This window comes from Spinacia oleracea, chromosome 3 (assembly GCF_020520425.1).
Source record: "Spinacia oleracea cultivar Varoflay chromosome 3, BTI_SOV_V1, whole genome shotgun sequence".
In the NCBI taxonomy this organism is placed as follows: domain Eukaryota; kingdom Viridiplantae; phylum Streptophyta; class Magnoliopsida; order Caryophyllales; family Amaranthaceae; genus Spinacia; species Spinacia oleracea.
Genome location: NC_079489.1, coordinates 19,949,248 through 19,975,825, shown reverse-complemented (window position 1 = coordinate 19,975,825; position 26,578 = coordinate 19,949,248). Strand labels below are relative to the sequence as shown.

The 26,578-nt window shown below is 34.0% G+C and overlaps 3 protein-coding genes across 3 annotated transcripts; all 3 read left to right on the top strand.

Annotated features, from left to right (window-relative positions):
- Window positions 1-3,125: 3,125 nt before the first annotated feature.
- LOC110794977 (cytochrome P450 84A1) lies at window positions 3,126-6,274 on the top strand. The gene is made up of 2 exons (XM_021999952.2): window positions 3,126-4,175; window positions 5,432-6,274. Exons 1-2 carry the CDS (start codon window positions 3,243-3,245, stop codon window positions 6,059-6,061), a joined length of 1,563 nt encoding a protein of 520 aa, XP_021855644.2. The 5' UTR covers window positions 3,126-3,242; the 3' UTR covers window positions 6,062-6,274.
- Window positions 6,275-19,075: 12,801 nt separating this feature from the next.
- LOC110794968 (protein FAR1-RELATED SEQUENCE 5-like) lies at window positions 19,076-21,446 on the top strand. The gene is made up of 4 exons (XM_056838899.1): window positions 19,076-19,420; window positions 19,524-19,559; window positions 19,810-21,243; window positions 21,333-21,446. Exons 1-4 carry the CDS (start codon window positions 19,076-19,078, stop codon window positions 21,444-21,446), a joined length of 1,929 nt encoding a protein of 642 aa, XP_056694877.1.
- Window positions 21,447-22,278: 832 nt separating this feature from the next.
- LOC110794969 (DNA repair protein XRCC3 homolog) lies at window positions 22,279-23,070 on the top strand. The gene has a single exon (XM_021999944.2). It carries the CDS (start codon window positions 22,279-22,281, stop codon window positions 23,068-23,070), a length of 792 nt encoding a protein of 263 aa, XP_021855636.2.
- Window positions 23,071-26,578: the final 3,508 nt, after the last annotated feature.

Sequence of the window (26,578 nt, the reverse complement as noted above, 5' to 3'; positions counted from 1 at the left end):
CATACCATGTTTCCGTTTCCGACAACATCTACGACTTGGATGATATTTAATTTATATTTCTGATACGATCCATATTTCCGTTTCCGGCAATATCATCGTTTCCGGAGTATTCATTTCTTGCTTTTGACGATCACAACTCCCACTGAAACCAAGATCCGTCGATTCCGAATATCCATAGATGGAGTATTTAATTCCATTAAATACTTGATCCGTTTACGTACTATTTGTGTGACCCTACGGGTTCAGTCAAGAGTAAGCTGTGGATTAATATCAATAATTCCACTTGAACTGAAGCGGCCTCTAGTTAGGCATTCAGCTCACTTGATCTCACTGAATTATTAATTTGTTAATTAATACTGAACCGCATTTATTAGACTTAACATTAAATGCATACTTTGACCAAGGGCATTATTTCCTTCAAAAATTATTTTTAAATATTACGTGTACATCACAAATCAATTGACGATCTTTTTGGTGAGACATACAACAAATAACATGTACGTAGTAGTAATCACAGCGTTTTGCAACACCGCCTGTAAATATTTAGAGGTAACATATTTTGTTTCTTAATAATACTGATACTTATGTATCTTATCAATTGATTGCTTCAATCATCATAGTATAAATTTTGGATAATTATTTTCACTATTCTAATGGTTAAAAGTTTAGTAATAATCTAATAAACTTTAAATAAAGTATAATAAGGTTTAATAAGATCTTATAAGGTCCTATAAGATCTTATAAGGTCCAACAAGGTCCTATAAGTTTCAATAAGGTCCTATAAGTTTCAATAAAGTCTGATAAGGTCGTATAAGTTCCAATAAGGTCCTTTAAGTTCCTATAAGGTCCTATAAGTTGAATATGGTCCTATAAGTTCAGATAAGTTCAAATAAGTTCCTATAAATTCAGATAAGATAAGTTCAGATAAGTTCAATCCTTATAAGTTGAAGATAACACACCCTTAGTCCCACATAAAACAAATGGAAGAATCAAGACTATGAAAATGTTATAAACAACTACGCCTCTTTCATAACACAAAGCAAAACATTTGTTCGCCTTTTACTAAAGAATATTGTGTGATTGCTGTATTTAGTGGCATACGTTTACTTTTGGAAGAGTTCTTTACACACTGACTCATACTCAAAAAATTAACCTGATTGATACGATTTATAATCTGAATATGACACGAAATACAATAAAATTAACCTGAAAATCAAATAGATCTGACCCAAAATCGAAACCATCCCTACAGTAATTTGATGTGAAATAATCTGATACCCGAATGACCTGAACCGAGGTAACCCAGACCGATTTTCACCTGAAATCGAATTACCCGAAATGAAGACCAAAACTAATCCGAGCCGAAGAGCAACTCGAATTTACCAATAGTTTATGTACAAGTTTTTTTAGGTTTTAATATTATTAATATTATTTGATTTATTATGAACTACTCCCTCAGTCTCTTTTTGTTCTTTACGTATTCCATTTTGGGTGTCTCGTTTTGTTCTTTACGTATTCCATTTTGGGTGTCTCATTTTTTTTCTTTACGTTTCCTTTTATATTGTCACACAAATGTCTTAATATTACTAGTAGAAAAAATTCTTATTGCAACGGGATTTTAGACCCCTGTTGCAGCGTACATCGTATGCTGCAACTGGGGGACCTGCAACAAGTCTGAACTTGTTGCAGTACAATGTTTGCTGCGAAAAGTTCTTTTTTGCAGCGTACATATGCATGTACGCTACAACAAGTGTCAAAAATTTGGCCAGAATCTTGACTTGTTACCAAATTGGTGTACGCCACAAAAGTCTCAATCTGTTGCAAGGAACATTTATTTGTACGCTGCAACAGGTCTGGATTTTTGCCAAATTTTACACCCTTGTTGCAGCGTACACATATATATATATATATATGTAGGCTGCAACAAAGCACTTTTCGCGGGAAATTTTTAGTTTTGTTTAAGGATACCTATAGTGCCTTGCACCAAATATAGAAACCTGTCACAACAATAATTGAATATCGCAACCTGTATAATAAATATAAAAACAATAACTGGTGTTTTGTATATATCCCAAAATCAAAGTGCACGTACATATACATTTAAATATATGTACTTTGCAATTTCAACGTACGCATACATTTTAACATAAAAGATTATTCTATAACATCTAAACCAACTCGATCAAGCGCCCTCAGGTCAATAATAAATACTTGCTGGTAAAAAACTTAGCCCATTGCTCACGAACCACATCAATTTTCTTACTAGCATAAGGCGCATTCCTCGGAGTATAGACCTTTACAAAACAAAATTTTGATGGGAGTATTAGATTAAATGCAAATGAAATGTCACATTTTAACATTCAAGCAACTAATGACAATGTACTAATAGTCTAGAATACGAATCAATTAAGAGTAAGAAAAATAAATTAATTACCTCATCTAGCCGGCCTTCATAGTCATGGTGTAACGTGACTATCTCTAACATGAACTTCATAACGTAATAGCCACACTCAGTTCCGCCGATTTGTTGAGCACACTGATTAAGAAACATAAGTAAGGCACGAAACCCTCCAAGACCATCTAGCCAACAGATATACGATACAGTGTCTAGCGTTCTAGGTTTGTCTCGTCACCAAATCTTAAGGGCGGTCAAGCGGTTCATTAATGGCACAAATGATGAGTTCGATATGCTCAAGAGCCTACCAGATAATCAGAAATTAGATTTGTTATGTATTGACGTGTAGCATTTAGTATTTTAGAAGTATTAGATTGGTTCCTATTATGTTTTATTGGATGTCATGTTTGAAATTCTGAATTTGAAATTCCAATTATATCCAAAAAAACATACTAGAATTTGAATTCTCATTTTTCTCAAACACAAAATTTGGAATTGAACTCCATGATTTCAATTCCAGAAATTGAATTCTACTATTTTATATTAATTATGTGTTTTCAAACGCAACCTTTCGCTAATTACAATAGTAACCATAATCACAATGTAAACCTCAATATTTAATAATTTATTTTTGTTAAAGAATAACACGTTTTAATAGTAAAAAGTATTAAATAGTTTATTTGGGTGGAAGAAGTGTAGCACCTTAATAATTGAAGAACATACTAACATACTAGGCGCCATGGCCACACCTACCTAACATATATATATATATATAACCCCCATTGATATATATCATTTCAATTTGCAAAAACACAATCTATATTATTGCTAATTTAAAAAATAAACAATGCATGAACAACTAGGTGTTGTGTTGAACTCAACACTCATGGTGTTGCTTGCACCGACGTTAGTAGTCTTGATATTAGGCATCATTTCAAGATTAAGGCGGAAACCGTACCCGCCGGGCCCAAGGGGCCTACCGATTATCGGTAACTTAATGATGGCCGATCAACTTAACCACCGTGGGCTAGCTAAGCTTGCCCAAAGTTACGGCGGGTTGTTTCACCTCAAGATGGGTTTTGTCCACATGATGGTGGTCTCTAGCCCGGAGGTGGCCCGACAAGTCCTTCAAGTCCAAGACAACATTTTTTCCAACCGCCCCGAAACCATCGCCATTAACTACCTTACCTATGGTGGGGCTGATTTTGTTTTCGCCCATTGCGGCCCGTTTTGGCGCATGATGCGTAAGCTGTCCGTCATGCGGCTATTTAGCCGTAAACGGACTGAAACGTGGCAGTCCGTTCGCGACGAGGTAGACCACATTGTTAAGGTCTTATCGGGCCGGGTTGGGTCTCCCGTTAATATAGGGGAGCATGTATTTAATCTTACAAAAAATGTTATATACCGTGCTGCCTTAGGGACCAAAATGTCTGATGGCCAGGATAAGTTCCTTGCCGTCCTTCAGGAGCTTTCCCAGCTTTTTGGAGCGTTAAATATTGCAGATTACATACCTCTTCTAAAGTGGGCTGACCCAAATGGGCTTAGTGACCGGCTTGTTAAGGCTCGGAGCACATTGGGCGGGTTTATTGATCCCATTATTGATGATCATTTGAAAAAGAAGAAGGCTGTGAATGGACATGTAAAACAAGAAAATAAAGTTGAAGACGATTTTGATATAGTGGATGAGTTGTTGAACTTTTACACTGAGGATGATAAAGTTCATCAACAAGATTCTCAGGATATCAAACTTACAAGGAATAACATCAAAGCTATCATCATGGTAAGTACTTGTACTTCGTTATATGTATTATATACCTATATCAATCTATAATATTATTAAAACTCAATAGCAATAAATGTTACTCCCTCCGTCACGGAATACTCGTACCATTTTGAATTTTTACACCATTCACATAATTTATTTTGACCATATTTTATTTATAGTATATGAAAACAAATGTTACTATATAAATTTGGTAATATTAACCCAACCTTTGGCCTGTTTTCTTTTATTAATCCCACCTACGACATATTTTTTAATAATCCAACCTTTACTACCCAGCGACTTTTATTAGGCTTAAGTGACCGGTAATCGGTGAAAATGTCATCGAGACGGTGATGAATTGATGATGATGACTGAATATATCGAGAGAGAGTACTGCCACGTAGCGACATATTATCGCCTACAATAGGTTTATGACGTGTTGGGCTCAATAAAAGTCGTTGGGTAGTAAATGTGGGATTATTAAAAAATATGTCGTAGGTGGGCTAAATAAAAGAAAATCGGCCAAAGGTTGGATTAATATTACCAAATTTTCCTATAATATATTGTTGTTTCATCTTAATATATATTTTCAAAATATTATACTCCCTTTGTCCCAAATTAATTGTTACACTTTCCTTTTTCGTCCGTCCCAGATTAGTTGTTACACTTCTAAATTAGGAATTACCCCATAATTATCATATTGTCTCTCTCTCTTCCCACTATTTTTTTTGTCCCCGCACCCTCTCTCTTTCAATTAAAAAATACCTCACTAACTCTTATCACATCTATTTTTTCAATGCATTAACAATTGATAACCAAACAACCACTTATCACCTTTGTGCAAATGTAGGTGTAACGACTAATTTGAAACGAATGGAGTATTTTATAAGTTTTATAATATGTAGTTAAAAATATGGGTGGTCAAAGTTGTGCATTGACAATCATGTCCGGTCAAAATGGTGCGAGTATTCCGGGATAGATCGACTAGTGAAAGAATTACACCTTCCAACCAAAAGGTTGGGGTTCGATTCCCATTAAATGCACTTTAAAAAAGGTTTCTCTTTACCATTTCACCTCAAAGTGTTTAACCTGTCAACTCATCCCGAATCGACCCGTATGGGTTTCTAGTTCACTAAAAAATTGCCCAAATGTCCCTCAAAAGTCAAAAGCGAATTGGTAGGTATTGGAAAAATTTAAGCCCTTGAGTTCAATAATGTGCGTGCAAGTAATTTACAAGTCTGATTTTGGGCCAATTTACAATAATTATACAGGATATAACATTTGGTGCGACAGAGACAGTTGCATGGACGATAGAATGGGCTATAACAGAGTTACTATCCAACCCCGAGTACATGGACCGGGTTCAACAAGAGCTCACCCGTGTTGTCGGGTTGAATCGACGGGTGGAAGAATCAGATCTTGATAAGCTCCCATTCTTCAAGTGTTGCATGAAAGAGACCTTACGATTGCACCCACCAATTCCCCTTCTACTCCATGCAACTTCAAATGATGCAATTATCGGAGGTCAATACTACATTCCGAAACAATCACAGGTTTTGGTCAATACATGGGCTATTGGCCGAGACCCGAACTCATGGTCTGATCCGGATAGGTTCAAACCCGAAAGGTTCCTTGACGAGAGTGCACCCGAGATTAAGGGAAAAGATTTTGAGTTCATACCATTCGGGTCGGGTAGGAGGTCTTGCCCCGGTATGGGGCTTGCGTTATTTACACTTGAGATATGTGCGGTGAACTTACTACATTGCTTTACGTGGGAGCTGCCAGATGGGATGAAACCGAGTGAACTGAACATGGATGAAACCTTTGGGCTCACTATTTCTAAGATGAGTCGACTCGTTGCTGTGCCGAGTCACCGCCTATTGTGCCCACTCAACTCTTGATAAGTCAGCACCCCAACTCCAAGTCCTAAAAAAGCACGTCTCAATAAGGATTTTTTCCACTCCTTCCTCAAGACCGCTAAATTTGCTTTTCACAGAGCATGTAACGCAATGTTGTACCAGTATAATTAGTAATGGTCCGTTCATGTTTGTTTCGTTACTATATTATATATAAAAAAGCGTGTTCTCTTATACAGTTATACTCCCTTCGTCTCTCAATACTCGCACCGTTTTGACTGGACACGTTTGTCAATACACAATTTTGACCACCAATATTTTTAACTATATATTATAAAAACTTATAAAAATATTAATATTTTAAAAATATATATTAAGATGAAATTAATAATATTACATACTAACATTTTTTTTTCATATACTAGAAATAAAATAGGATTAAAGTGAATTATGTAAATAGTGGGAAAGTCCCTCTATTTTTTAAAAATGTTTATTTTAATTTCGAGTGCGAATCGATACGATTTATATGTTACGACATGTATACAAAACTGCAAATAATTTGAAACTAGTGTGTGGCCCGGGCGATGCCCCGATCGCTACATTGAATAGTTAAAATTTTAGATTTTTCTTGACCTCAATATTTGACGAAATACATGTATCCTTAAAGTGAAAAATATCAATTAAGTTTGTCAACTACACAGACACACTACGTCATTTATCATGTCAAGTAATTTTTCAATTAGATCATCTTACAATTTTATAATTTATTTTCTAGTGGATATAAGTGCTTCAAATTAATAACACCAAATTAGATATAAGCAGCCATGCAAGGTATTTCTATAGTTGATGCTTATGAGATTCATGACATCATGTTTCTTCATAGTTGTCCTAATTATTTGTTTTTATTTTTTTTCAAAATATTCCATAGAAAATAAAAAATCAAATAAAAATTTAGTTGGTTTAGACTTCATGTTAACATTTATTTATAAATTAATGTGAAGAAATAAACCACAATTGGTAGTTGGTTAAGATGGTAATGAGAATTATCATTCAGACATGAGGTCTAGAGTTCGAACCTCGTTGTATTGATTTTTGGTTATCCATGACATGACATATCACTTGGTGAGTGAATGATGTGGCGCAAAGGGAAGAGTAGTACGTGACACATAGACGTTTTCCAAAACGCCTTTTAATATATTAGTATAGATTAGTTAGGATATTCATGTTAGCGTCTAGTCCCATTGCTATGTTACATTATATCTGGTAGAAAAGGCATTGATAAGAATTACAGTAGATAAAACATTAAGGGAGAGTTACATGCGAACTTGTTTTTATGTACGGTCAATTGTATCTTGTGTGATTGTACATGGTATCTACCGAGTCTAAATAAATTACAAATGAGGGTGGGCATTCAAACGTGAGACATATTATACACAAGACCTCATTCTTAACCATTAAGGCAAAATCTTAGTCTCAACCATTAGGACAAGACCTCAGTCTTAACCACTAATCTTAACCGCAAAGCTAGCATGGTCTCCGTCGTAGCACCGAATTCATAGCGCACGGACATAGTTTTTTGTAAGAGAATCAGCATGTAAATAAAGCACTAAAGCCCCCTTGTTGTTTTGTGGGCATATTCACTTCAATACTCCTTAATATCCCAATGGGACCTAATAAAGATTACAAATTAAAAAAAAAACAAAAAACAAAAAAAAAATATATATATAAGGACAAGACCTCATTAGTATGATATCTACCTAACTTATAAGGTGTAACTCGATCATATGTTTGTAACTTAGTTTGGTCCTAGTAATGGACAAAATATGTTTGAGCACAGATTATACATAGTACATATTACTCCCTTTGTCCCATAATTATCTTCCTGTTTGATTAAAAATACGGATTTTAAGAAAAGTGGAATATAGTGCATGAAAAAGTGGAATAAAGTACAAATGATGATTGAGTTGTATGGAAAAGTGGAATAAAGTACATGTGAAAGAGAATATAGTACATGGAAAAGTGGAATATAGTACATGGGTGGAGTTTTCAATTCAATTTTAATTAATATAGTACATGAGAAAGTGGGGAGCTTAGTAGCCAAAATTAGAAACAGAAAGATAATTTTAGGGCGCTCGTTTAGGAAAGCAGGAAGATAATTTTGAGACGGAGGGAGTATATGGGAGTATATGTTAGTTAAATTACCCAACGTCCATCCAGAATCTTTATGAAAGTTAAGTGAAATTTCATCCACCATAAAACGAATCACAATCTTGGAGCCGATAGTCAAGTGGACTCTCCAATGCAAGGCCGGGGGAAAAAATAAACTAGGCCCATACATTTAAAGGTATAGGGACAAAAAATATTGCTCGTATATGGTGTTTTTTTTTTTTTATTGAAAATCAGCTTTTCACTTCTCAAGACTTAATGTTACTCTATAAAACTAACAAAAAAATATTTTTGCAACTTTTGCAACTATAAGGGTACAATGTGTAAATTTAAAACGTATCGGTACAACATAAAAATCAATGAATTACAAGAGAACAATGTAGGAAAACCCGAATTTATAATGGGGGAAAACCCAAATTTAAATTGGTTAAACATGGATATATTCTAATATTTCAAACATTAATCATTAAGCTAACATAAGACACAATTTATAATAATGTGGCATCTCCAAATCTCAAAATTGGATGAAAGAAAAGTTTTAAAATAATTGGAGGGAGAATGAAATTTAAAATTAAAACGACAATGATGTAGTAGCGGATCATCCAAAAGTTTTAGCAAGTCGGTAATACCTTTCGAAGTAAAATAAATTAAAATTCAATTGTTTTTCTAAATTCAAAATTAAAACTTGATGTCGTTGGGAATCGAAGCCCACGACCTGCAAAAATATGCTCTCATACAAACCAAACCACTATGCTAACTAGTTATATGTATAGTGTTTACATCTTTGCATGGTAATCAAACTAGCTTGACTCAAGAGATATTGGGTCTTCCATCCTGGGCTCAGGGCGACCGCCAATGCCCTTGCCTAGGGTCGGGCTTGCTCCTATGATCTTTGTTCCAAGCGATCGCATACAAGTCCTTGTGGAACAACCAGCAATTTGGGAAAACTAACACTTCATGCAGTGTACTCCCCTGCACCCTCAAATCAAACCCAATATGTGTTGGAAATAATTCAAAAGTTGGAGGAAAATCCATGTTTTGAGTACTACTCCCTCTGTTCCTAAATAATCTTCTTTTTCAATAAACACCGTTCCTATTTAATCTTCCTGTTTTTATTTCTGGACATGATTTTTAACCAAATTACCCTTATTTTTCCACATAATTACCTCAATTACCTAAGAATCTATTCAACTTCCACCCTCAAAATCCCCACCCTCCCTTATTTAATAGAGATTTCACCTTCCCTATTCACCCACCTACCCTTTTATTGTTTTCGTTTTCACTCTCTCTCCCCTCATTTTACCCTCCTCATCTCTCGTATTCTCTCTCTCTCTCCTCTTTAAAACGCTATGTTCTTTAGAAAATCCTAGTTTAAATATTGAGTTGAAACGAGTTGAAAAGTCAAAACATGACTAATATTTAAGAACGGATGGCGTAATAAATAAAAAAATAAACAAAAATAATAAACAAAAATTATGATAATAATCAAATTATAATAAAATAGTTTATTAATTAATAAATTATTAAATTAGTAATAATTAATCCGTAAATAAATTATTAAATAATAATAATAATAATAATAAATAATAATAATAATAATAATCTATTATATATATATATATATATATATATATATATATGGTAGATTATTATTATTTATTATATTATTATTTATATATATATAATTATATATAAATGAGGCATATTTGCTGAAATATTAGAGCCCCACCTAGGATTACTATGGGTTTCGGCCAATGAAAAAAAGATTTCTAATTTATTTTTGAATTAAAAAAATCAAGTGCCACGAAGATAAATAATTAGGTGCCAAATAGATATTTTAATTAATTAATTAATAATATATACAGTTCCATCCAAAATCAAATACTCTAATAATTAAAAATAAATCTAAAATACAATTTAATCCAAAATCAAACAATAATCTAAAATAAAAATTTGTCCAAAGTAAAACACTAAATAAATAATTAGGTGCCAAGTAGATATATTAATTACTTAATTAATAATATATACAAATCCATCCAAAATCAAATATTCTAATAATTAAAAATAAATCTAAAATAAAATTTAATCCAAAATCAAACACTAATCTAAATAAAAAGTTGTCCAACGTCAAACACTAATCTAAAATAAAAAATTGTCCAAAGTCAAACACTAATCCAATATTAGAGCGCCACGTAGGAAATTTAATGGTTTCGGCCCATAAGATTTTAAATTATTTTTGGATTAAAAAAGGTCGAGTGCCACGTAAATAAATAATTAGGTGACACATAGATATTTAATTAACTAATCTAATATACATATATAAAGAAGACATATTTGCTGAATTATTAGATCACTACGTAGGCAATTTAATTGTTTAGGCCAATGAAAAATAAGATTTCTAATTCATTTTTGAATTAAAAAAATCGAATACTATGTAGATAATTAATTATGTGCCATATAGATATTTTAGTTAATTAATTAATAATATACTCCGTATACAACTCCATCCAAAATCAAATACTCTAACAATTGAAAAATAAATCTAAAATAAAATTCAATACAAAATCAAATACTAATCTAAAATACTTATTTTTTCAAAATCAAACACTAATCTAATATTAAAGCGCTACTTAGGAAATCTAATGGTTTTGGCCAATGAAAAATAAGATTTCGAAACTATTTATCAATTTGAAAAGTCAAGTGCCACCTAGATAAATAACTAGGTGTCACGTGAATATTTTTATTAATTAATTACTAATACTACGTATATATCACTATATCAAAAATCAAATACTCTAATAATTAAAGATAAATCTAAAATAAAATTGTATTCAAAATCAAACACTCTAAAAAAATAAATCTAAAATGAAAATCAATCTGAAATCAAACCGTAATCTAATCTAATATATAAAATATAGCAGTTGGTGTATATATGAGTTTTATTTTAACTTAATAACTTAATAAAATTCGTACATCACACGGGCTAAGATCTAGCAATAATAATAATAATAATAATAATAATAATAATAATAATAATCTAAATTGAGTTAATTTAACTGAACTTAATGTCACTAAAATAAACTAAATTTCCCTGAAATTCAACCAGAAAAAAACAGGCCTAATCAATCATTAGGTGGAAACGTACGAGGTTAGGTTGAATGTTTGAAACACATTATTGGAAAGGTGATTCTGATTTGTGATATCACGCATTATTGGAAAGGTGATTCTGATGAGTGTGATATGATTTCAGACAAAATCAGCTGACAAAATCGACAACCCAAACAATAATTTATTAAATGATGACTCTCTTTTTCTCTCCCCACCTCCTTCATTTACACAACCATAATGTATGAACTTTTAAACCGGTTGTAAAGGCGATTGAGCGACGAAAATCAAGCTCAGACTTTGCCGCAGACGTGCAGGAAAAAAAACCGGTATCTTTATGATTTTATTAGAATGAATTTTAGAATTTTGTAGGTAACTTCTACGTACCTATATATTAAGGGCACGCTTGGATTGGGTGTAATTGATTATGAGGGTAATAAAAGTCAAACCACCATCATAAAAGGACAATGAAGGAGAATTGTGGTGGTTGCAAGAAGGGTGGTGTGGTGGTATTGTGATAAGAAGTTGTGGTAGTGGTGGTGTTGTGAGGAGAAAGGAGGAAGAGGGGAAGTAATTACCCCACAAATGAGGGTAATAATCACCCTAGTGGGATGGTGGGTAACTATTCCCCCCATAATGAGGGTATTTGTTCCACCTTCCCTTTTATTTTCTTCTTGCCAACACTAGTTTGTTCCCTTTGCCACCACTTCATCCCCTCATCACCACCTTCAATTACCTTAGTTTGACTTTTATTACCCATTTAATACATTCCCCTCAATCCAAGCATGCCCTAAAGAATAATTTTTATCCCTCTTAAACTTCACATATTTTTATTTGATTTTTTTTTTAAGCTGAGTTGTACAACCTTTAATAAGTTCTTCTTTAAAATAATAATTATTTTAAAATATTTATTGTGACGTAAATTATGAAATGGTCATATTTTTCTATATTTTTTTATTGCATCTGAATGCAACTCCTTTTTTAATTGTTTATGTGAAAAACGACATTTTTAATTAATAATTTTTAATTAAGGTTCACTCATAAATAAACTGAATGCTCAAAAAAATAATTATTGAAGCCGTGCGTTGTATGGAACTAACTAATTTTGAATAAAGATAACTTTTGTAGAAAACAAGAATAACTTTTTACGTTATACGTAATAAATAAAGCCTCGCAATAATATTATTGTAAACAGAAACACACGTAAGCTTTTAAATCCACAAACTAGCAGCGTGAAACACAAAAAAAAAAAATCACCATCTATTCCAAAATAAGTACGGAGTAGTGAACGAAAAAGTGGGTGGATATAATAAAATGATCTTTACGGTTACTATATATATATATATATATATATATATATATATTAATAATTACTACATCCGTTTCAAAATGATCTTTACGGTTACTATATATATTAAGATAAAATAGGAAAAGTGAATGAAAAAGTGGGTGGATATAATAAAAATACCGATAAAGTATGATAGATAGGTAAAAAGATGGGTGGATATAAGAAAAAAAATGAATAAAATAAGATAAAATGAATAAAAAGTTATAAGTGTTGTAGAGTAAGAGGGTAAAATAGTAAACTTTTATATTTAAAAATAAAATAAAGCAAAATTTAAAGAACAATATGAAACGGATAAAAACAAAAAAATATAAAAATCATTTTAAAATAGAAGTAGTATCACTTTAGTATTTATATAACGAGACGTAGATTACTCTGTGTTAAGAATAACGTATCTCTATTCTCTATTATATGAGACAAGAGGGGAGGGATATTTCGGTAATCCCACTTTTGGTGTCCCCTTATGAATAGACTTTAATACCCTTTGGTGTCCCATATGGAATAGATTAAAAAAATGATTTTGTTTTTATCAAAATTGAATTCATGTAATAAACAAACTATTTAGTGCTATTATCAGTTATCAAAGTATAACGCATAAAAGTTAAATTTGACAGCAAACTAAAAATTTAATTCCTACTCAAGAACACATATTATGAAGTGTAACTGTTTCTAACAAATAATATATACTTAATGACAATTACAAATCAATCTCTCTCCTTAATATATAGTCAAACTAAATTAGTAAAAAATCATAAATAAAAAAGGAAAATTCAAATACTCAATCACATTAAATAATTAAATACCCAATCACACTAAAAAGGGGTAAAAAATTACAACTAAATGCTTAATCACAGCAAATTAAACCCACCAAAATTCACGCTAGAAATGTAACAACAAGCAAAAGTCAAAGATAAAAATAGAAATTAACTATAACTACTTATTACAATTACCAAAATCAAAATTCTTGAGTCAGATATTTCAACAAAAAGTAAACCACGCAAATATCTACATAAACTCCATCACCGTTTCTCCTCCTACGATTGACATTGCCGATTCAAGTAAGTACATTCTCGAAATAGAGGTAGTATTTTCTAACATTGTTGTAAATGTTATTGCATTCTTATTTTCACTAAATATTTCGTTATGATAATATTAGTCGTGTTCCTAAGTACTTTAATAAATTTTATTAAAATTCTTACTTTACAATGTCACGTGCGAATTGTTACCTTAGAGGCATTAATTTTCTATTACGGCTGAATTAAATGTATTCAGCTGCATAACTTTTTTTTTTCTTTTTGTTATATAGACATTCATATATTGTGTCATTTTATGTAATTCTACTTTTATTCTAATTTTATTTTACAGGAGGACGGAGTGTCATTGTCTACTCTTTATTCTCGAGGAACAACTGTTACCTCATTGATAAATGCTTTTTTCCGATGTCGTGAGTAAATTTTTTATATTTCAGTCAATTTTTATTAAGTTATTTTTCTATAACATAACTTTTTTTCTGTCTGTAATTTTTTTTGGTAGAGTGAAGGCATACAGTGTACTATTTTCTCGCCTCATGTTGAAAATCATCGAATGGCTTGCAGAGGGGTTCATTTATATACTTTTATAGAAAAAGAAATCTTTAGATGATCGAGCTTTGTGAACACTTTTTTTTGCCTATTGTTTGTGATGATTAGTTGTAAGAACACAATTTTCAGTTTGTATATAATCCCGCACGCATCACGTGCATATAAGAATAGTAGAATATAAAATAACCTATCTCATACTTCCTCCGATTTTTAATATTCGCAACGTTTGTGATTTCTTTACTATTCACATTTTATACTTTGATCATTGTTGGTGATTTATACGTAAGCTAAAACATAATCACGTGGGATCTTGTTAGATTCGTCTTAATGTGTATTGTCAAAATTAATATTAACTTTTTATAATTTTTGCTTAAAGAGTATTAAAAATATTAATGAACAAAGTTATACATTGACATGCGTAAAAATGACAAATATTGCGAGTAAAAATGAACCGAGGAAATATGATTTTGCACGTTATCCTCAACGCTCGGCAAAGTGTCGCACCAAATATAGCACTAGCAATTTAGCACCATAAAATAAAATAAAATAAAATATGGGTGAAAAATCGTAACAACACAAATAATTGTCGGCGAAGTATGGAGCATGCTGCATGACCCGTAAAAAACAAAGTATGGAGCATGACCCGTAAAAAACAAAGTATGGAGCATGACACACTACAGACTACACCAAAACTTTCATATACGACACAATTAATTATTGCGAACATATCTTATACGTAGTATCCATTATTGTTAAGATATGTTAAGATATTAGATATTATTCTGTGAATATTCTGTAGAGTCCTAAATATGGTATGTTATCTAATATGAGTCCTACATATGGTATGTTACCTAATATGTAATCTAGGGTTTAGGTAATGAGTTGTACTATATATATACGTGTGTTATTAATGAGAATGATACGAGATTACACAATATTTGACATAGTATCAAGAGCTTAGGGAGATCCTACGACCCGTCTACAAAAAAAAAAAAAAAAATTATCCCCTGCCGGTGGGTTAGAAAAATAAACCCACCGGCGGGATTCGTAATTAATATAATAATTCCGCTGCAAATTGGTAGAAGATGAGGTTTGTGTTGGAGAAAAGACTCGTACTTGGAATCGCGTCCAATTCGAGTATTCATATTGAGATAATTGGTGAGTTCGAAAAGAAAGGCGTTCTCATCAAGAGAGAAAAAAAAAAAGTACAGGTTCGAAAAGAATGGCGTTCTTGCTCGATTTTTTTTAATCGAAGAATGGTGATTCCAATCGCAACGTTCGTGAAACTGCCGTTACGATTGAGGGAGGGAGTTAAGGATAACGTAGTTATCCTAGAGGATAGAATATCATATGAGATAGAGTTATGTTATATGATACGGGTGATACTGAGGGAGTGTCGTCACCTACGGGTGATACTGAGGGAGTGTCGTCACCTACGGGTGATACTGAGGGAGTGTTGTCGCATACAGGTGACAATGAGGACGTGTCGTTGACTAGTGGCGTCGACGAAGGGGTGTCGTCGCCTGTGAGGGAGGAACAACAACATTATACACCCAGTCGAGTGGAATCAGACGTCGTCTCAGCAACGACAGGTGTCGATGAGACGACGTGTAGTGATGAGAGTGAGACAAGGCAGTCATCAGCCCGTCGTATGTGTCGAGACTGTCGACGAAGGTTCAGTTAGCAGATATCGTCACTAAAGCGTTGGGGAAGAAGCAATTTGAGTTTTTTTTGAACAAGATGGGCATTCGAGATCTACATGCTCCACCTTGAGGGGGATGTTAAGATATTAGATATTATTCTGTGAATATTCTGTAGAGTCCTAAATATGGTATGTTACCTAATATGAGTCCTACATATGGTATGTTACCTAATATGTAATCTAGGGTTTAGGTAATGAGTTGTACTATATATATACGTGTGTTATTAATGAGAAGGATATGAGATTACACAATATTTGACAATTATCCTTCTTGACTGGATATCCATAATCAAGTGTCGACCAATACCGGGCAATGAAACTTTAAGAACGATCAAAACACTTATTTAATTGATCCACAACTTTCATATGCAGTATATATTTAACAAACATTAAACACGAATAAACAATTTTTTAACGGATATAAGTTGATGGAGTTTGTAGCGACCTTACTTGTGACTTGAGGTCACATGATCGATCTCGATTGATCAGCTTATTATTTGGAAATATTAATTTGTATGCATAACGGAATCACAAATTCTTATTTACAAGAGTTGTACAATAATTATTGCACATCGGAATAAAAGTTAACTCAAAATGCTTAAAAGTTATGCTTATATAGGTAAAAGTTATTTATTTTTTAGTGATAAATTTTTTCATTTTAGTAAAACTTATTTTTTCAAAATCACTAATAATGTATAAAATTAATTATTTAATTATTTAAAATGTTTATCTATCAACTTTTTGTTACTAATATAAAAGTTAATCAAAACTAAGTTAAAGTTATAAAAAAATGGGTTAAAGTTATCTTGGTGTACAATAAATTTATTGTACACCTTGTGCGCGCAAGACCTTTTGTAACTGAATTGACTAATCTGATATAAATAGATGATAGCTCAATATGAACTTTCTTTTACGTACTAAAAAAAAAAGAAAAAAAACAAACAATATAATAATAATAATAAAAACTCTAATTTAGTGCAACAAGTTAAGCCATACTCTCGTATCTCAATTACTTATAATGAGGCTTTTCTTGCAAAGCTTATGCCATGTTATTTTGGACTTTATTTCAGTTCAGTTCAGTTTAGTTCAGTTTCATTCAGTTTAGTTCAGTTCATTTCAAGTAATTTAGTTCAGTCCAGTTCAGTTCAGTACAAAAGAACGACATTGTACGTGTTCTTGACTAATATATTATCAATATATTTTTTTATTATTTTTTTGCTTACTATTATAATGTTAAATATTAATATTAATACTCCGTATTAATTATATTGTAATGTTCATTATCTTATTTATTACTCCCTCTGTCCTTTAATACTCGCACCTCTTTCCTTTCCGAGCCGTCCCTTAATACCTGCACCGCTTCTATAAATGAATTTTTTTTACCAATATTATATTATTTCTCACACTTACCTACTAACTCACCTACACTCTTACTCCCTACAAAAAATCATTTAAAAATTCATACCTCGATTCCCCACTCCCCACCCCTTACACATTTCTCACTAACTGCATTAAAAAAAATACCTCACTATCAACTAACACCAATTAAATTAATAAGTCAAGTCAAGTGTCTTAAACTCCGCACCGGTTTGTATTAAGGGACAGAGGGATTATTATTATTATTATTATTATTGTTATTATTATTACTATTACTATTATTATTACGTTGCAATTACTATTACTATTGCTATTACTATTACTATTATTACTATTACGAGTATTATTTATTATTATAATTTATTATTTATTCAGTTCAGATTCATTTAATTCAGTTCAATTCCATTTAGTTAAGTTGAGTTTAGCTTAGCTCCATTCAATTCAGTTCAGAAGAATAAGGCTTCAAGCTTGAAATTATTCCTGTGCCGCTGTGCGCGTGGAAGGGCGAACACTGCAGTGTTTTGTACTTGCCACTTTTAAGGCTTTCATTCTTTCCATAACGCACAACAGATACTTGAGACATTATTGGATGTAACTATGTAAGGGAGTCCATACACATAAAATGATTTTAAGCTGACTGGACATAAAATGCAATCAGTGAACGACATGTCAGCTTGTACATTTTGGTTTTAGGTGGGAAATGGTATATTTTAGGAGGGGAAGGTTTTCATTTTTTCCGCCAGTTTGCTCTTCACAGCGGATATTCTAGCGCCCAAAAATCCTGTGAAAATTTCCCCGCCTAAATTTCCCCCCCCCCCCCCAAAAAAAAACAAACCAAAGTGAAGGTGAACATTAACTATCCACAGAAGGTTATCACTTACCAGGCTTGTTGTAAGAGGTGAATATTCATGAACTCCATTTCTACTTCTCATTTAATACAAAGAAATTATTAAGTAATGTTTTAACTTTGTTATCTACAATTTTGTCCTCGTTTTATGTATTTTCATAGTAAATTTTTCATCCCGAATATAATCCTTATTAATGTATTGCTATTTTATCATTGTCGTATAATCTATGAACCATTAATTAATCAAGCGGAGTAACCAATGTTGTTGGTTGAAGTTGACGGAGAAACCTATGTACCTTGTGTGTTTAATCATTTATTTTCGGGGATAACTTATGTATGTTAACCTTTATAATTTAATTTACTGTATATGTGTAATTAAAAACATAATGCTATTATATTATTTGAATTAAATTTGAAAAATGGCCATACCTGTTTATTTGTATAAAAGCATTGTATGATTTATTTTAATTTGTATTAACAAACTACTTGGTTAATTTCATTTGCTATTTCAGAGTACAATGGTTAGTATAGACCTTAATGTTGAACCTGTCATCGGAGAAGGAACTATTGTGAATTCAACTACGCCAACCACCCCTTATCCAGGAATGTGTTTTGAGTCCGGTCATGAGGTTTTTGAATTTTGCAATCGTTATGCGTACATGACTGGTTTTGAGTTGTTTGTAATATGTAGTAAGATTAAGAAGGAGTACAAGGATAAGGGTGTTAGTAAAGTTGGTATTGGTGAGCTTGAGGCTAGGCCCCATACGATGGAGATGATCAGATTAAAGTGTAAGAAAGGTGGCGTGAAATCTAGTGTCGGGTCTAATGTTACTGGTTGCAACGTTTTTTTTATGGTAAAGAGAAAAACGGAGAGTTTGTAGTTATTAGTTGTGATTTGGCGCATAATCATCCCCTATTGCCCGAAAATAGTAGGATGATGGTTAACTATAGAAGCATCGATAGTGCTACCGTTGATAGGGTAGTGATAAATGAACGTGTCGGTGTTAGCGTTAGTAGAAACTTTGGCACGCAATTGATTGAAAAGGGTGGTTTTGATAATATGACGTTCAACAAAAAAGATTTGAGGAACGCCATAGCTGTTGAACGTCGTAAAACCATGTTTGAGAAAGGGGATGCTGTTGCACTTGAAGAGTATTTTAAAGCGCAACGAGATCTGAATGGCGATTTCTATAGTTCTATAGAACGAGATGAAGAGGGTATTTTAAAGAACGCATTCTGGTCCGACGCGCGTAGTAGAGGAAGTTGCAAATATTTCGGGGATGTGATCAGTTTCGACACCACCTTTTCTAGCAACAGGTATGTTATTTTACTATTTATTTCTTTCAATTACATTACTGTGGTTGTTAGTTATTTGGGTTATTTAGGGAAGTGTTATTGAAATTGAAGTAATTGTGCATGTGGTAATGGATATTATTGTGATGTTATTTTTTATGACACTCCAAATAATAGTGTAAATGCATAGGTTTTTTTCTATGGTACGTTTACCGTGTGTATGCTTGTCATAAATGCGATATAATTGATAATTAGTTTTTATTCCCATTTGATAATGATTTTTAATTAAGTTAATATATGTGCATGCATGCGATAATAATTTACTTGATATGGTTTTTCCATCGTACTTTACACAATACTAATTACTGAATTTACCAGGTATCGTATGCCATTTGCCCCGTTGTTGGCGTCAACCACCATGGGAGGTCAATTGTTTTTGCTGGCGCTTTAATCTCACACGAAGACACTCCGAGTTTTGTTTGGGTCTTTGAGGAATGGCTTAAGTGCATGGGAAAGCCTCCTGAGGGAGTTATAACCGATCAGGACAAGGCAATAGGTAGAGCGATAAGCATAGTTTTCCCCGGAGCTCCTCACAGGCTTTGTTTGTGGCACATGCTACAAAATGCCTCTCGCAATCTCGGCAAGCTCGATGAATGGAAAAGCATCGACACGCTGATTAGAACCACCGTTCATGACATGCTCGATCCCGATGAGTTTGATGAGGCTTGGTGTCTTGTGATGGACAAATATAATCAACGTAAGGGTTGGATGCTGGATGCGTATGATAAACGCCAGCAATGGGCACCAGCTTACAATAGAGGTATATTTTGGGCTGGAATGTCCTCTACGCAACGAAGTGAAGGTATGAATCGCACATTCAAAATTCATGTAAACTTAGATTGTGGATTAACGCAGTTTATTAAAAACTACGAGTTCTGTATGAAGATAAAGGCAGAGGAAGAGTCGAAGGATAATCTTGATAGTATAGATAAGCCTCCTAGACTTGATGTGGACAAGAGTGTGTTAGCTGAGTATGTGTTGCATAAGGTATACACCAATGAGATGTTTGCTGTGGTTGTGAATGAGCGGAAAGGTTTAACCCACACGAACGTAACCAAAACCAATGCATTAGGGTCACTTGTATTGTATAGAGCTGATGAGAAACTGACCTCCCCTCATTGGAGGAAAAGGTTCAAAAGTTACGTTGTTAAAGTAGATAAGGTAAAGGGGGAACTCAGTTGCTCATGTCAGTTGTTTGAATTTAGGGGTATTTTATGTAGGCACATACTCAAAGCAATGGATGTGGAGGATTTCCAATTTATACCGGAGAAATATATACTAGATAGATGGATGAAGCAAGTTAGGTCGTATGAGAGTGTTAGGGTTTCATACTATGGTCCTGAAGAAACCGCAATGTTAGCCAAAGCTAAAGAGCTTTCCCAAAGGCATAACTATTTGAAAGAATTAGCCATGCGCAATGAAGCTGCATACAAGTTATATACAGAAGGCACTGATAGTCTTAGGCTGAAAATGGAGGATGCAGTCGGTATAAGAAAGACTGGTGAAGGAGGTGATCAGTGTATTTGTTGGTGGGATCCCGAAGCACGTAACGTATTTGGTCGTCGTAGGCTACGACCGAGGGAGTGTAATGAACGTTCCCTAAAGAGGGCATCTCAACCTGCTGAGGATGGTGCCATTAAAACCCCCATTGATAAGAGGCATGTTGGGCGGTCTAAGAAAGGACCGTATTCAATCTACGACAAATCAAAGAAGAACCAAGCATGTAATCACGCTGAGATTGCAGCGAACGAGGTAATGTAAAAATGTTGGATAATTTTTTTTTTTTTGAATGTGTATTTTTTATTATGACTTATAATTTATTCAAGTTGAGGGAATTGTAGGAACTCATAAGGTCTACTTATGGCCATATTCCTAGCTACCGAGCTAGGCAGGAGCATGCGAACAACGTTCAGGATGCACGTTTACATTCCTCATCCGTTGGACCTGTTTTTTAAGACATTCCATAATCGTCTCAAATAAATTTGTCCGAAGATATATCTCAAACTTTTGATTATGATACCTTTGAATGGCACAATAGACTCGGAGGTCGAGTGACCATGTAGTTGTTTTTTTGTATATTATAATGATTTGGGGGTACCGTATTATCTTTATGTAATTTTTTTTTTTAGATTGTTATTTGAAGATTATGTATTCGTACTTTATAAATCTAATCTGATTTTTAACTTTAAATAAACGCAAAGCGTAGAACTGAGTTAGACATCAAAAGAGTGTGGGGAAAAAATCCAAAAAAAATGTGGGGGTTGGGGGTGTTTTAGGGAAATATGCATAAATCAGCCGCTAGCAGGTATCGAACCTCAGACCAAAGGGGAAGCAATGCTCTATGTTAAGGCAGTAACCATTGTGACGTGAGGCCGAAGCCATTGCCTCATTTGCGCCCAAAATATACAAATAGTTTGATGCAATGCTCCATGTGCTGATTAAATTAATTACAATACCGATTTTAATTAAATTTCGTTGACACGCATACAACGATGAATGGTAATATACTTAATTATTAATTAAATTAATTATATCAAATTTATTGCATTGGAATATTTTTACATTTATTTTGTTCATATTGTTTGTTGAAAACAATGGTGTCTTTATTTTCGGTCATTTCTTAGAAATTTTCAAATTGTTGAAATAATAGTTTAAGTTTCTGTGTAGGTTGTATGGGATTGAGTAATATCATTAATCTTCTTGTTGACATCCAAGCATAGTGAAGCACAATCCAACTTGTATATATAGTTACGGTTGTTTAGTTTAAAATTAACTTAAAGTAATAGAATGTCAGCAAATCATCAAAAAATTACTACCAGGTGTGATTCTATTGATAGTATTTTGCAAGGTGGAATAAGTGTTGGTGAAGTGACTGAATTATGCGGGGAGAATGCGACCGGTAAAACACAACTTTGCCTTAGTATTGCATGTCAGTTACCTCCGTCATTGGGTGGAATGTATGGTGCAACCATTTATATACACGCAATTGGACCTTTTCCAATTCGAAGGTTAACTTCTCTAATACCCTTCATTTTAGACACCGCTCTTGATCCCAATGACAACCCCTGTGATCATATAACAACCAAACAGGTTGAATCACCGTATGAGTTACCTGACGTACTTGACTGGGTTGTAAAGTTTATTAAACAGTCGCACAACACATGCAGGCATGTCAGGTTAGTTGTTATCGACTCTATTGCAAGTATTTGTACTAGCCATTTCGAGAACACGGCTCAAGGGCTAGAGTCACGAACACAATTGCTTCGTGCAATTGGATACGGTTTGAAGTCCATTGCATCTCAATACAATGTTGCCGTCCTAGTGGTCAATAATGTTATTGATGTGTTTCCAATTGATTCCGATTCCTCTACACATTTCATGATGTCCTCTGGAAGGAAGGTTCGGCCTGCTCTGGGCAACGGATGGACTCGGAATATAGGAACAAGGTTATTCTTATCAAAATCAATTAATTCCGCAGACCAAACTTATGTAAGAATGATAAGTATCCTGTTATCATCTATGCTAGAGTTAGATGTATGTAGGTTTAAAATAACCGAGAAGGGAGTTGTTGATGCATGAATTACAAATGCCGGGGGGGGTTAACAAGGGCATATTCTGAATAATGTAACACTCCGAACGTGAGTGAATACAATATGATAACATCGTTATATTAATGTCATTTGACTTGACCTCATTGTGATGGCTTCCCACCAACCGAGCGAGTAGGAATTTCCTAACACCATTATCGTTGTCCAAATAAGTCTGCAATTCAAACCACTCAACTAAATCATCGTTTCTATGTTGTTTAATTAATAACAAAGCCATACAAATGAATTGTATTACCTTCATCATTTCTTGCACATTCTCCAGGACAGACAACAAGTGGAGCATGCACAACAAGCCACAGTCCGTACCGATTTTCGCGGCCGGATTGTTTCTAACAACCAATTTGATATCGCCTTTTGAAAACGATGACCACACGTCGTTCTCGCTGTGTTGCGGTGGAATTTGTCCAATTATGCTAGGCTGGTGTACATCACAACAAGTTTCAGGACGCAGGATTCACAACTTGGTTTATCATTTCAACTAAAAAATAAAAATTATACAGGACGTACAATCTTGACGCCTAGTAAACGGACAGCAGATTCAGCTGTATGTGGCTTTATCCTCGGATCAAATAACTTCAGCTTTCTTTCTCCACCGGATATGTTAATCACTAACCAATTGTCACCATGGAAAAGGGGTATATACAGCTGCATTTCAAGTGGGTTTAAGCTGATTTATGATTACGCCAAAAAGCGTGAATATATGACTGACAGAAAATGGGTATTTTACCTCGTTGATTTCATTCCAAACGAAGTCGTTTGCGAAGTCTTTCTTTATTTCATTCATCTTCTGCACCTCTAACTCCATGTACGTGTTTGATGACATGTCATTTTCCATTATATCACTCTACAAGCAAATGGTCATTGTTATGCTAAATCCACATGCAATAACATACACTCTTGTAATACACTTACCGGAAGCGTTGGGTGGATCACGTATGATTTAATTCCAGGTTTCGTTAAGATTTCCTTGTTCAAAGAAGCATACCATGCATCCATAATCTGTAAGTGGGCATTACCATTACGTTTCCAAGAAAGAATATCGTGGCCAATATCTTATGAAAACGCACATAACTTGAAAACACATACCTGGAGATCTATTTCTCCTGGTACCGTAAAAGACGAATACAACAAACCACGAGGCAGTGAATGTCCATCGCATTTGAAAAGAACTTGAGCTGAGTTTTTGTTTTTTGCCAGTATCGTGTCAGCAATCCTTGCATGCTTAGGATGAACCAACGGCGGTTGATTTGCGTAGTCACTTCTGTGGATGTCATTGTCGGACTGAGTTTCATCATCTTCTTCGTTGGTATCGTATTCATCCTCGGAACTGCTTCTGAATGTTTTCTTTGCAACCTTTTTACGCTTCCTTTTATTAGGGACTTCACCCTACAATCGGTACGTATTTGGTTAAGTTCATACATTTCATTAGTGAATGTTAACAAAATTTTGGAATGGGCTGTAAAAAACAGTTTCTGGTTAAGGTAATCTACCTTCTTGTTTGGTTGTTGCTGATCCTTGTGTTGGCGTAAGTTGACCTTTTGCACATCTGGAGGAATGATGGGTTCCCCCACAACATTGTCTCCTAGATCATGGATCCATGGTGGTATTGTAACTGGTTTTTCAATTGGGTACTCTTTACCATAAACAACGTCCCGAACCACCTGTTTCAAGTGTGTTATTACATTGCTCTCTTTGTCAATTGTTTCCTTTTTTCAACTACGATAATGTGAGATATGTGGGTGTTTTTACTAATTTACCTCAGCTTTTCCAAACTCGCCGTTGGACCCTTTGTCAGTAGCAATGACCAAGTCCATGTCCTCGGTGGTCCAAGCACCTATGCGTGGCTTTAAACTTGCCAGTTTTTTTAAACTTGATACAATCAAGGTATGCAATCTGCCAACATACAAAATACCGATTAATAATTCACCACAGTGTTATTCACAGATGAAACAACTAGTAACTTACCAATAACACAAACGCAGAAGCTCTGCCCGGCTCCTTCCCACGACCTGTCATCCATTCATACACAAACCCACACCAATTCCATGTAGCCGGATTTTCAACGTATTCTTTCTTCAATAAGGGCAGTAGTTTTGGGGTTATGAAGTTGTACTTGTTCATACAAAATAGACTTCCCATAGTCAACAACAAGAAATGCCTTGTAAACCAGAACCTGTTGACCTCAACACTACATTTGTTGTAAACCTCTGTGTAATCAATCCCACTACGAATGTTGTAAGCAGATTCAAATTCTTCAACTTCATCTTCCCCTAATGTCAGCGACTTGAAGTCTTGGTCACCAATTGGTAAGCCAGTGATCCAAGATATCATTTCCTCATCAATTGTAATCTCGTAGTCATCCCTTATAAGAAGAACTTGTCTCTTCCAGTCCCACCGCTTTTCTAACCAAGTCATAAAATGTCTATCTACTTTGTTTACCTTAAGTTGTAGAATTGACTTAAACCCCGCACTCGCAACCCAATCTTTTCTTACTGGACACATTTCATTCACTGCGTCTATAACTAGTTGAGGGTAGACCCTTAACGACGTATGCTGAACACAATTAAACATTTATCGAAGCACGTTACAAACACGACAAGCAATGGTTACGAATTATCATTGTAGACTACTAAAGGTTAAAAAGTCATATACTGGTTTGGCTGCCTTGCTTTGACCCTTCCCCAATGGTGGCCTTCCTGGGCCTCCAGGAACCCATCTTCCAAGAGGCTTCCCACGCTTCAACCGTTCATCATCCGTCAAAGGCGGTCTTCCTCTTCTACGCCTGTGTGGACGTTTATCTTTGACCGCCCTATCCGCTTCCCTTTGTGGCATCTGGTCATTATTGGGTTCCACATTTGTGGGGTGGTTCATAACATCATTGGAGTGGTCATCGTGTTGGTGTTCTTGATGTCCATGTAGAATGTCATTCTAACAATAGCAAAAGTTATATTAACATTTGAAACTACCCACTACTACAATTGACCACTTTTATTTTATCATATAATTGTGAACTTTAAACAACTAAGTACGACATTATGGTTGTTTTACCTCAATGTCTTCAAAGTTTAGACCTGGGCTTGACTGCTCACCAATGCCTATGTTGTCCCAAATTTTATCCTATTGTAAAGCACAACATTATACCCGTGAAGTATCATATTTGAAATAAATTGTGTGTGCTTTTGTGTAACTAAAAAACATTATTCATTTTCATCTACTTACTCAGTTTTTACCCAATTCCTTAAAACTCAAGGTCTTCAAAGAAAATACCTGAGACACTCCGATGTCGTGAAAGATGGGTATCTCATCCCTTTCCCTTTCTCCAGTTTTCTCTATTTGAACGGTCTATATCAACAGAGTAATTACTTGATTATATTCTAAATGCATACTTAACAATGCCTTTTTACAACAGTTATTAGATAATTATTTTAGGTTTGCACAAAAACAGTTACGAAACCAAAAAGGATTGTTAGTGTAACATA